The sequence below is a fragment of the Lissotriton vulgaris genome, chromosome 2_1 (assembly GCF_964263255.1).
Source record: "Lissotriton vulgaris chromosome 2_1, aLisVul1.2, whole genome shotgun sequence".
In the NCBI taxonomy this organism is placed as follows: Eukaryota; Metazoa; Chordata; class Amphibia; order Caudata; family Salamandridae; genus Lissotriton; species Lissotriton vulgaris.
Genome location: NC_141687.1, coordinates 843,147,720 through 843,160,266, shown reverse-complemented (window position 1 = coordinate 843,160,266; position 12,547 = coordinate 843,147,720). Strand labels below are relative to the sequence as shown.

The 12,547-nt window shown below is 42.7% G+C and overlaps 1 protein-coding gene across 1 annotated transcript in view; it reads left to right on the top strand.

Annotated features, from left to right (window-relative positions):
- Window positions 1-12,547, top strand: part of TRPM8 (transient receptor potential cation channel subfamily M member 8) — a 336,947-nt gene that overhangs the window by 227,578 nt on the left and 96,822 nt on the right. The window contains exons 11-12 of the mRNA XM_086958714.1: window positions 11,139-11,423; window positions 12,172-12,267. Of these exons, the coding sequence (XP_086814840.1) occupies window positions 11,139-11,423; window positions 12,172-12,267 (381 nt within the window). The remainder of the gene's footprint in view (window positions 1-11,138; window positions 11,424-12,171; window positions 12,268-12,547) is intronic.

Sequence of the window (12,547 nt, the reverse complement as noted above, 5' to 3'; positions counted from 1 at the left end):
AGATGCACATTAAACATTCTAGAATACAGAATACTAAGTAATAATACTTTCTTTAAAGGTGTATCCATACTAATATAATAAAAAGAGAGCCCAAACCTTTGAGGCGGGTAATCTCAGGAACCACAGCCCCAATCACAACACCCAATACAGCGTTGGAAAGGGCAGTTGCCGCAGAAGGACATAGGCTATGCAGACGCCCACCATATACATTTAAAAGGTAAAAGAACCGTGCCAGCAAAGTAGTCCCTTGTGGGCGTGTCTGCATTGTGCTGTGGGCATGTGCTGGGGGCGTGTGGTACGTTCCGCCCTTCATGCCATGTCTCATATCGTGTGCTAATCCCACCCTCCTCCCTTTAAATATCCCTGCACTCCATATTCATAACCCACCCTTACTCCTTACAATACCCCAACACCCTTAAACACTAACCCATCTTAACCCTATAAATATACCCTGTACCCCAAAACCCAAACCTATCCCTAAACCCTAATATTACCCCTCTACCCCAAAACCCAAACCTAGCCCTGAACCCTGTAAATACCCCTGTACCTCTAAACCCAAACCTACCCCATGACCCTAAAAATACCCCTGTACCCCAAAACCCAAACCTAGCCCTGAACCCTAAAAATACCACTGTACCCCAAAACCCAAACCTATCCCTGAACCCTAAAATACCCCTGTACCCCAAAACCCAGACCTAGCCCTGAACCCTTAAAATACCCCTGAACCCCAAAACCCAAACCTACCCCTGAACCCTAAAAATACCCCTGTACCTCTAAACCCAAACCTACCCCATGACCCTAAAAATACCCCTGTACCCCAAAACCCAAACCTAGCCCTGAACCCTAAAAATACCACTGTACCCCAAAACCCAAACCTATCCCTGAACCCTAAAATACCCCTGTACCCCAAAACCCAGACCTAGCCCTGAACCCTTAAAATACCCCTGAACCCCAAAACCCAAACCTACCCCTGAACCCTAAAAATACCCCTGTACCCCAAAACCCAAACCTAGCCCTGAACCCTAAAAATACCACTGTACCCCAATACCCAAACCTACCCCTGAACCCTAAAATACCCCTGTACCCCAAAACCCAAACCTAGCTCTGTACCCTAAAAATACCCCTGTACCCCAAAACCCAAACCTAGCCCTGAACCCTAAAAATACCACTGTACCCCAAAACCCAAATCTACCCCTGAACCCTAAAATACCCCTGTACCCCAAAACCCAAACCTAGCTCTGTACCCTAAAAATACCCCTGTACCCCAAAACCCATACCTATCCCTAAACCCTAAAACTACCCCTGTACCCCATAACCCAAAACTATATCTGAACACTTAAAATACCCAAACACCCCAAAACATATACCTCAGTACCACAAAAGATATACCCCTATACCCATACTTACCTTATCCAAACATTTTTAAAAAAACAAGCTTTTACCATTCATGCATTTTCGTTGTAAATGTATGCGTGGTAAAAGCATATTAAATGTAAGCCATGCGTTATAATGGAGTTGCAGAGTCATGGTACTTTCGTAATGAAAGTAAGCGGAGTGATGGTATGCGGAAAGAAAGTTGCGGAATAATGGGTGTTTACCCTCCCGCGGTAAGTACATTGGTGGCACGGAGGCCCACATCTCCAGCAACATACTCATATTTTTTCACCACCCATTTGAAAAATGCACAGGTCTCTCTCATTGATGGCCAGCACCGACATACACTTTTAGCACACCTCCCGTCACAAGTTCTAGAATTGCGAACTGTAGAGCTGGGGAGCTACGGTCGAACCTAGGCATCAGCTCAACATCCTGTGATTCCAGGCAAATCGCTTTGTCTCCCCGTGCCTACCACAAATGAGTGTGTTCTTCTGTAATGTAAATTGTGCTCATGCCATGTTGTCGAGTTTGCGCTATATAATATTGCAAGGAAAAATAAAGTAGTGAAACTCGAGTTCACACACTACTGAATGCGCACTCTTAAGTGCATCAGCAGTGCACTGTGAATCTGAGCGTTTCACAGGCCTGTCACAGATAAGAAATGCTATCAAAACGAAATCCTACAAAACAATATACTATTGGCCGGCAGCAATTCATACCCGGACAACGTCGGGACGGGCTGCTAGTTAATTAATAACAAGAAAACTAACGCTCTACACGCCCCCCATCCTATAATATATATTTTTTTAAATAACCGGAAAAAATATTTATATAAAAATAAATAAACAAATAGATAGATCTATATACAGGCAAGTAAAACCATCTCAATAATAAACAAAATCATCAGAATGAACAGGAATCCTGATGCGAGAACTACACCTGATTGGTGCATTATCGCCAGAAGCACAAGCACTATGTTGCACATTTTCAATAGATCTTTGAATCATGGGAACAACATTTACAGAATCACCATTCCCAACACTTTCATAAGAATGAGAAGAAATGTGATTATCAATGTCATCCCTATGAACAAGGTCACCAAAATCAAACCAACTTGCGTCTGTTTGAGTTTTGATTCTTTCACAAATTATCTTAGCTTGTCCTTGTGTAATTTTAATCACCGCATTTCGATTCCACCATCCACGATTTTGAAGCATTACAGCCATTTTCGAAACCCTAACAATTTTTGCAGGTTCTGAAAACCTTGATTCATATTTCCTTACCTTAATAGGCTTCTTTATAAGCACCCAGTCACCTGGAGATAAAGAAGTCAGTTTGACATGTTTTCTCAAATCAAAATTTCTTTGGTATGTCGTTTGTTTTTGTTTTACATGTTCTCTGACTTTGCGAAAGTCAATGTTAGAATCGGTGTCCCCTAATTTACCTCTCAACCATTATGGATTAAGCATAGAGACAGGTTTTCTACTTCTTAGTAAAAAGACATAAGGAGAAACATCAGTGGTTGAATGTGGTGTTGTGTTGTAACTCCAGACCTTATCACAAAGATACTTACAAACATCAACGTTGTTAGACACAGCTGTTTGCACACCTTCTTTCAATAATCTATATGCTCTTTCCATGAGGCCGTTAGAAGCTGGACTATATAGAGGAACTAACACATGCTTAACAGATATTGCACTCAGAACATTTTCAAACTCATTAGAAACAAAATGAGTTCCGTTGTCTGTCACAATTTCAGAAGGAAGACCTTCAATCATACATAAACGTTGTAAAAATGTAACTACAGAACTAGAATCAGCTTTCTTTACAAATGAAAAATATAGCCATTTAAAGAAATAATCAATTATCACAATCAAAAATCTATTATCACCTCCAAGAAGATTAAACAGACCTGAAAAGTCCATTCCCAACTTTTGCCAAGGACCTTTGGGCCACTCTACAGGACACAAAGGAGAAGTGGATAAGCGCCAATGCTTATCGGAACATAAACATTCAGGACACTTATCTACATAATTCTTAACTTGACCATCAATACCTGGCCACCAATACATCTCCTTAATCTTCCTAACCCTACTAGATGTTCCTAAGTGTCCCTCATGAGCAAGAGAAATTATTTTAGACCTTATACCTTCAGGTGGTACCACTTTGTCCTCTCTGACTAAAACATTATTCACAATTGATAATTCTGCCACCACCTGCGAGTAGCATTTGTCTTGCATAGATAAGATCCTATCACAAGGCCAACCTTGGACTAAAATTGTTTTTACTCTTTCAAGACAGAGATCACTCTTATCTCAAGTAACCCATTCTTCCTCAGATAGTTTACTACACTGTGTTAAATCACCGATGGTGAAAACCACAGCAGAATCATTCTCCTTGATCACCAAATCCAAATCATCGTTATTTAAAAGGAATGCGTGACAAACAACCGACTTGCTGGAGTAAAGTCCGATGCCAGATTCAAAAGTAATCAGCAGTGCAACGGTGAGGGTGCTTGAAGGTAAACAAACCAGAAAAGACGGGGTACAGCCAATGTTTAACTCTAGCGCGCTCAAATGAAAAATATTTGTGCGAGCGTCGGAGTGAACAATGCGAGTATCAGCAAAACAGCTATACAATAAAATGCATAGTACCTTTTCCTTTATCTTCTCCTTCAAATCCTTTATGGTAAACACGATGTCGATATCCAAAAGCGAAATGCCAAAGCCATAAAGATCACCAGTAGAACAGTAAATATCTATACTACTATTATAAAGGAAGAACTTTGAGGTGGGTAAAATCGGGAACCACAGTGCCAATCCACACACCCGATACATCGTTGTAATCGTCAGGGTGTGCAGATGGACATAGGCTATATAAACGTAATAATTATACGATATTTAAAAAATTTACCGGAAAAAAAAGTAGTCCCTTGGAAGAAGCGCCGGCCGCGACGTGCGTGCCCGACGTGAGGAGCGCGAGGAGGTGCGGCGTCCAGGAGCGCGAGGAGGACAGGCGGACATGGCGCGGGGAGGACTGGTAAAGAGCGGCGGACTGGCGGTGAGGAGCGGCGGACAGGCGGGAAGGAGCGGTGAGCGGCGGATGAGGTAGGTTATTTATTTATTTATTTAGGAGCGGTGAGCGGCGAGCAGCGGAAAAATGAAGCAAAAATGAAAATCGTGAGCAAGAGGAAGCAAACGGAGCATTACAAAAGTGAGCCGAATGGTGCATTACAGGAGGAAAAAGTTAAGTGTGCAGGTTACAAAAGCGTACATCGTGAGCAAGAGGAAGCAAACGGAGCATTACCAAAGTGAGCCAAACGGTGCATTACAGGAGGAAAAAGTTACGTGTGCAGGTTACAAAAGCGTAGAAAGTAAACATAGAGGTATAGGAGGAAAAAGTGACGTGTGCAGGTAGCAAGAGGAAGCAAACGGAGCATTAAAAAAGTGAGCCAAACAGTGCAGTACAGGAGGAAAAAGTTATGTGTGCAGGTTACAAAAGCGTAGAAAGTAAACATAGAGGTATAGGAGGAAAAAGTGACGTGTGCAGGTAGCAAGAGGAAGGAAACGGAGCATTAAAAAAGTGAGCCAAACGGTGCATTACAGGAGGAAAAAGTTACGTGTGAAGTTTACAAAAGCGTAAAAAGTAAACATAGAGGTATAATACTGCAATATATGGAGGAAGGCTCCGGGGGACCCACGGACAACGTCGGGGCTGGCGGGGGCCCTGAAGCCTAATTGCTCCCGGACAACGTCGGGACGGGCTGCTAGTATCCAAAATAAGATACGTATTGACACACAATCCATGGAAAATAAAAAATGTATTTCCAGGAATAATAAGTAAATTGTTGAGGTTTCAATGAATTTCAAGATCGGTGGGTCTTAAGTAAATCATCGCCATTAATTGTAGTAAGTTCTTTCCAAAATAATTCTAAAGGAAACTCCAAAGTTAGTAGAAATGGAAAGTAAGTTTATTTCCTTACACTGGACCCACGACTAGTCCAGTCAATTAGCAGGTAGCTAATTGAAAGATGCACATTAAACATTCTAGAATACAGAATACTAAGTAATAATACATTCTTTAAAGGTGTATTCATTAATAACAAGAAAATTCACTCTCTACATCCTGGCTCTTCAGATTACTCCTGGCTGGATAGGGTAGCTTTTTGAAACACCAAAGCTGGACAATTGATCAAGTGGGTGCCATGTAAACTGTGACATCCTGTGGTCTCATCAGAATCACAGACAATATAAGGGCTTATGTGGTTTGGAATCTAGACATATGCACACTTCAGGCCCAGCATCTGGACCTTTTTCTTTCAGGTGACTCACGCATATTCAGTCAAAATGCAGAAAATTTCATCCCATTGCATCTCATTAACATCCCTCTCATTGCTTTCCATCTATATTTTTCAATATGATCCACAGTAAATTTCCTCTATTTATCAATGAAAGAGCGTACGTACCTAGGGCTTTGAGTACTTCCCTGTTTTTCCAAGCTGTTGCCCTTGCGCATTCAGTGTACCTTTATTTACTATTTTCTCTTGGTTAAACAATGTTTTGCCTCAGAAATATTTTTCCCTAGTTGTGTACGACTACAAATAATACACTCCTTATTCTGCCATGTAAACAACATCCAACATGGCAACCGAAAGCGTGTTAATGTCATGAGATCCAGAAAAGCATAGAAGAGAACGCAATAAAGCCTAAAGGCGCAATAAAGTTATGTGATTTAGAAGAAAAGCCAGGCCTTCTGGAATCTTGGCTGATGAGGAGAGTATATTTTGCTGTCATGCAAGTCTACTGTATTCTGTCTTAACAAACCAAGAGTGAGAGCACGTGCAGGTATCAAGTGGCACCGAGATCACTGCAGGCATTTACAAACCCACCTACACACGAGTGCTGTTTCATGTACACAAGCAGGATCTCAATCAGAGTTCACAGAAAAGCAAAAGCACAGACACTGGAGTCACGCCCAGGTGCCAGAGTCTCAGATGGCCCAGGATGTCGACAAAAAAATCTAATTTATATCCTTAGAACAGTTAAAAACAAGTGAAAACTTACTCAACGTGTCCACCTCATAAAATCACTTTATTTTTTGAAAGTGTAGGATCTAACATTTCTTACTTAATTCGGCATATCCGAAAAAAAGGATGAATGTAGGAAGTATGAATTCCCCTCAGTAGTACAGCATTTAAAGTCCTAATCTGACGCATTTGAACCATTTTAGCAGTACACAGCTTTTACTAGAGGAAATGAAAGGGGATACTGCTCCTAAGCTTGAAACCACCCTTTTCTGAATTATCTTTGGCAGGTTTGTTGCTCTACGCCTTTGTAAGAATTTGGATATCCGTTTGAGTCGCATTTGAGTATAAGGCTCTGACTTTAAATATTTCTGAATTATATATTCAATGTCATGAAATTCTGAATACGTATAAATTAAGCTGATGGTAATATGAAATGTTTACATTTGCATTATATTACATTTGATATTCATATTATTGGTAATAGTTCTACTTACCATGCCAAATATTCATTGTGTTCATATTTTTTTTATGTCATGTTTGTATGATACTAATCTTGGTTATGTTGGGTAGTGAGTCTGTGTTACAGACCTTCTAGAATTCAAGTCCCTCACATCAGTCGAGAACATGAGTTCATCTAGCTGTTGCTTAGGGTGCAGCATCACATACATGTTAAAGGGTAGTGTTAGGGTTGATTATCCTCAGTCGCCCACCACACCACAGAATCTCTTTGTACTTCCATGATAGGAAACAAGATACGCTATTACAAGACATATAAGGCATACAACGTGTATCTGGTGGGCAAATTTAAGTAGAAAGTAGGACATTGTCAAAAAATGAATTGCATTTGGCATTGCCAAATTTGAGCATTGTGGTGAGGGTGGGTAGCATTGAGACCAGGGATACTCGTAGGAAAACAAGAGACAAGGTATTTGTGAAAACAAGAACTTCCCTGCAGGATCTTTGTAAACGTAGGCCTGATTTGGGAAAGACCTGAAAATTGTGACTCATTGGGTTAAAAGGGATAAACGAGTGGTGTCAGTCAGGGTAAGGAAGTGGGATTAAAGTAAAGTTCAGGCAGAAGATAAAAAGGAGTAGTACACAAGAATAACAGGGGAAGAGCTGCAGTGCCATGATGTGGATGGATAGGAGGGAGAGAGTGTGGTTAGGAGAACATTTCAGTGAGGGGGAAGTAGAAAGTGATTAAAGTGAATGTAGGAGGGTGGAATCTAACTGCATGGTTGCCCCCACTTTTTTCCTGGTGTGTTGATGGTTTTTGACTTAGTTTGGCTGGGAACCTTGCTAATCAGGGCCCCAGCCTATCTGCTTTCCTCTTTAAAGTGATTCCATGTACTTTAGGTACACTCCAGATCGGTTACTGGGTTACACTTGTTAGTCCTTAGTATATGGTACCTTAGGTGCTAAGGGCATAGCTACACCAGAGGCTTACCAGGGGTTGAAGCATGTATTATGTCACCCCTGGGAAGCCTTCCTGAATGGCACCACAGGTCTGCTACTGCAGCCTGAGTAAAGTGGTGCATGCACCCCTTACTAAGATATAGGTTACCTATATCTACCTTATATCACTGACACATATAAACCTATAAGTCACTCCTATGGCAGACCTTATCAATTCTGAAGGCAGAGTGCTTGGTTTTGTGTGAGAGGGTGCCCATGCATGAGCAGGACCCCTCTGCAGCTTTCGGAATCTATTCTCTGTAGCTGCTCTGTGATGCAGCCAGATCATATACTCTCAAGTGCATTATAACCTCGTGGTAATGCTAACTGAACCACTTGGATGCTATTGGAATCAGGCCCATCTAATGAGATTTCCATTGAAATGAATGGGCAGTGCATGACGAGTTACCCTTGTCATTAGCATTGAAGAGGTTAAGAATGGCTACATGGAAGCATGTAATGTTTGGTGTCAAACATTTTGGAATCCTACCCCCCACCGCCAGTCCTTGCGGCGGGGGTAGAATCCCACCCTTCTAGAGGGAGCAGACATGTACACACTAACCTAACCGGAAATAATTTAAAAGAGCCCCAGCATCACAAAATGAATGCTGAAGCCACAGACACGACTCTGACCTCCTGCTGCTGGACGAAACTTCGGGAGGGGAGGCCTGATCAATAGGTTTCCTGTTACAGGGAGGTGTAACCACCTCCCAGACAGGCTTTAGTGTATTGAGGCTGGGTGGGTGCATTCATAGAATGCTTTTCAGATAGTGCTGGGGGCACAGTTGGTGTCCCTGTGCATATCCCAGTTCAAACCGGTTGCAGGGGCACTCAGCCCCTATTCTGGCTCGAAACTGGACAGAGGGAAAGGAGTGTAGCCACCCCCCTCCCTAGATCCTCCCATAGGTGGGTCCCCAGAGTATGTCCAACCGCCTAACTTAGTATAAGTATGGGATCCCAGTCCTTAGGACTTCAGATTACACATGGACGAAACTCTGCAACATATGTCCTGGAACATCGACATTCTACATCGACTAGAAGATCGAAGAATCTCCCTTGGGGTCAAGGAGTGACTCCCCTGTTCAAACAGGCACCAAAGAAGCATCTTGCCGGTCTGCATTTCCAAGGCTCCCGCAGGATCCCAATGGATTTGCGATGCAGGACATGGACTTCCAGACTTCTCAGAGGCCAACATTAGACCCCAGCAAAGCTGAGACCCGCAGCCCTCACGAGTGAAGTGGGACTGGAACTCCTGGACACCGTGCACATTTCCTAGAGCATCCACATCTCGAGCTTTCCTGAAGTTGTGCATTGGGTTACTTGTAGTCCAAGCCCTGAGCACTATCTTCACAGAAGATTGTGGGCCTACACTCCACGAGTGTTCAGTGAGCCTGCTTCTATCATTTCTGCTTGAGGCCCCTTTGCGATCCCTGGTCCATCGACTGGTGGGTCCCTATGAAGGTAACTCTGCTATTTCTTGGGTTTCCCTGGTTGGTCCAGACGTGCCATGACTCCCCTTCAAAAGGTGAGTCCCTCTGACCTTGCAGGTCTGCACCAAAGCCAATCTCTGCTTTCTGGGTGGGTTGCTGTTGCCAAGGATTGTTGGGTCCCATCCGGAATCCGATACCGCAGCACTGGACATCCTTCATGAGACAGCTCAAAACCAGCACCTGGTTGGTGTCGACACCTCCTGGTCTTCGTGGCTGAAGAGTCAAGCTTAACCTTCTTCACCTGAAATCACCCAACATCAGTTGTCATCTTCTTATCGCCTTCCTGGTCACTGGCAAGTGACCCAGACTCTGTCCCTTCTGCTTTCAGGTTCTTAACATCTCTGATCCACCCTTTGATCCACCCGGACACTTTCCACTTGGTCGCCTGCAGCATTTTTCAGCAGCTCGCCATTGAAATCGATGACAAAACCTGACACAAAAAGACACCTATGCTCCCGGCTTCCCTAGGTGAGGTAACTTGAGTACTCCAGTGCTCCCATGGGTGTTAACTCTAGAACTGCCTAGTTCTAAAGGGGTTTGCTCCAAGTCCTCTTCTAAGTGTCCTTTATATGTAATTTTCCAACCGCGACTTTCCCCATAGAAGTTAATGGTGATTCGCAGCTGTGTTTAGACACTGTACGCGCCCCCGGTGGGTCCCCTGTGTCACTACCTTGGGTGGTTCCTGGTGGTCACAGTGGTTCTAAAGGCTCTAGGCCTTGTATCTATGTCAGTCATGGTTCTTATACCACTTTCGTAATATATGGTTTGGTACACCCCTAGGGCTCAACGTATATTGTGCTAATTTACTCTGTGCTAAATAAGTTTACTGAATGTACTTTTGCCTCTAGCCTCATAAAGAGACTAGAGGGATGTGTTTAGAATAAATACATATATTTTATATATATACCGGGTGTGGTTCATTTTGACATTCATGAGATTATAGACTGGTAAAAAAAGCTGCTTTACATTCCTCCAAGACTTAGCCTGAAGATTGCTCTCCACAGCTATCACTAAGAAAGCTTTCTATATAGCTTGTCTTTAAACCTGCCATCAATAAGGGTCGCTTGGACTGGTGCAAGGTGCCCTCTAGAATAGTGGACAGCATATGCCAGGCCAACTTCTCACAGTGACTACTTGATTTTATAAGTTATAGGGTGAGACAAAGGAGGATGAAGAAGATAAAGGGAACCTGTTGGTAGACTTTCAGCGTTCTGGGGAAATGGGTGGGAACAGTGCTCTGGGAACAAGGCTGGGTGAGAAGTGGGTTGAGTGGATAAGCTGGTCTAAAGTTCTGACAGACAGGGAAGAATATGTGAGATTTTAAAAGACAATGGGAGAATAAAAGGGGAATACACGAGAAGAGACACATACAGAAAGCTTGATTTGAGAAAAGTCTATGAAATTTGAGTTCTTTATCCGTGACAGCTTTACAACTTTCACCGCCTCAAGTGTAGCTGTTGTTCTCAAATTCATATGATTGCCTGAGATGAAGCTCAGTCCCGACACTCATTCCTTGATTCTTTATGATATATATCAAGCCTCTCACCAGGTCATTCATGCTTCAAAGAAAGCACATACTAATCTCATTCCTTTTTTGTAGGGGGATAATAAACTGTCATTTATAATTTCAAAAAAGATCCCTGAACTTTCCTTTGATCTCAGATAACATGAATCAAAAAATCTAGTCTTGTAACAGAATTGGATTTTTTTTCTATTCACCGAGTGTCTTAATGTAAAATAACAACTTACTCCTAATATTGCTTTGTGTTTTTTTCTCCATCCATTCCCAGTCTGCTGACTTGGAGGATGCCATGTTCTTGGCCTTGGTAAAGGATCGTCCGAAATTTGTACGCCTCCTGCTTGAGAATGGCTTGAATCTGAAGAAGTTCCTTAGCTGTGAGGTGCTCACGGAGCTTTTCTCTGAGAACTTCAGCTCTCTGGTCTTTCGAAACCTGCACATCGCGAAGAACTCCTACAACGATAACCTGCTCACCTTTGTCTGGAAAATGGTCACCAACTTTCAGAGGAGCAAAAAGGACGATGGCAGCATGAAGGATGGAATGGAAGTTCAAATAGTAGGACGTTACCTTGTGGGTGAAGCAATTATAGATACAAAACTTGCTTAAGCCATGGCTTTAGAACTGGAAGAGTAAAGTTCCCTCTGAGATGTCAATGTCAGGCATAATGGTGGCAATAAAAGCATGTCATTGAATGATGTATATTGCAATAAACATTGTGAGGGAGTGATTGTACTTTGGGAAACGTGAGAGACTTTCCAGTGGGTGGTTGCCCCTAATGCGTAGAATAGCTGAGACAGTCTGTCACACATAAGCTTGTCAAAGGGATTGTCCTCTGTGGAAATCTTCAGAATTTCTTATGTGCCTGTTCATCGTAATATACTATAAGAGTTATGTGTGTTGGTGTGAGATGGGTGGGGGCAAGGCACACGCCATACATATGCTTACAGACTACACTTACACTGATAGGGAACTACAGTGAAGACAATTCCTATTATTGAGAGACAGTTCTGTAGAAGAAGTTATTTAAGAGGTCATTACTATGGAGAGCTCATGAGCAGTGCTCGTTGAACCATTCTTCTCTATGGAGCAGTTTTCAGTATCACCTTCTATTTAACATAGAGGCCACCCTTTTGTCAGTCTAGAGCTTCATTACCTTTCACACAGGCCACACTTAAATATACAATAAAAGTACTCATCTGTAGAGCAAGCAGGTGGAAACTGTAGTCAGGTTCCTTCACAGAAGCTCAGTCAAAACTAGAGACCTGTCATTTAAGTAAAAATATTTTTGTCAATCTCTTGCTAGGAAACATCTCCGATCACAAGACACCCACTGCAAGCCGTCTTCATCTGGGCAGTTCTGCAGAACAAGAGGGAGCTTTCGAAAGTCATTTGGGAGCAGGTATGGAAGTCCAAGAAAGAAAGAGTATTAACATGTGTCTTTATCTTATTATCAAATCAAATCAAACATCATTTGCATAGTGCTACACTGTGACTTCTGAGGTTATCTATGTGTGGAGGGTCCTGTATCTCCATTGAAGAGTCAGTTCTTGAGTTTCTTTATGAATTTCGCCAGGGAGGGGGTTGTCCAGAGGTGGAAGGGCAGGCTGTTAAATTTTTTTGCCGCAACGAAGGAGAAGGATGGATGCGTGGTGTGTGCAAAGGCAAGCGAGGCAGAGCAC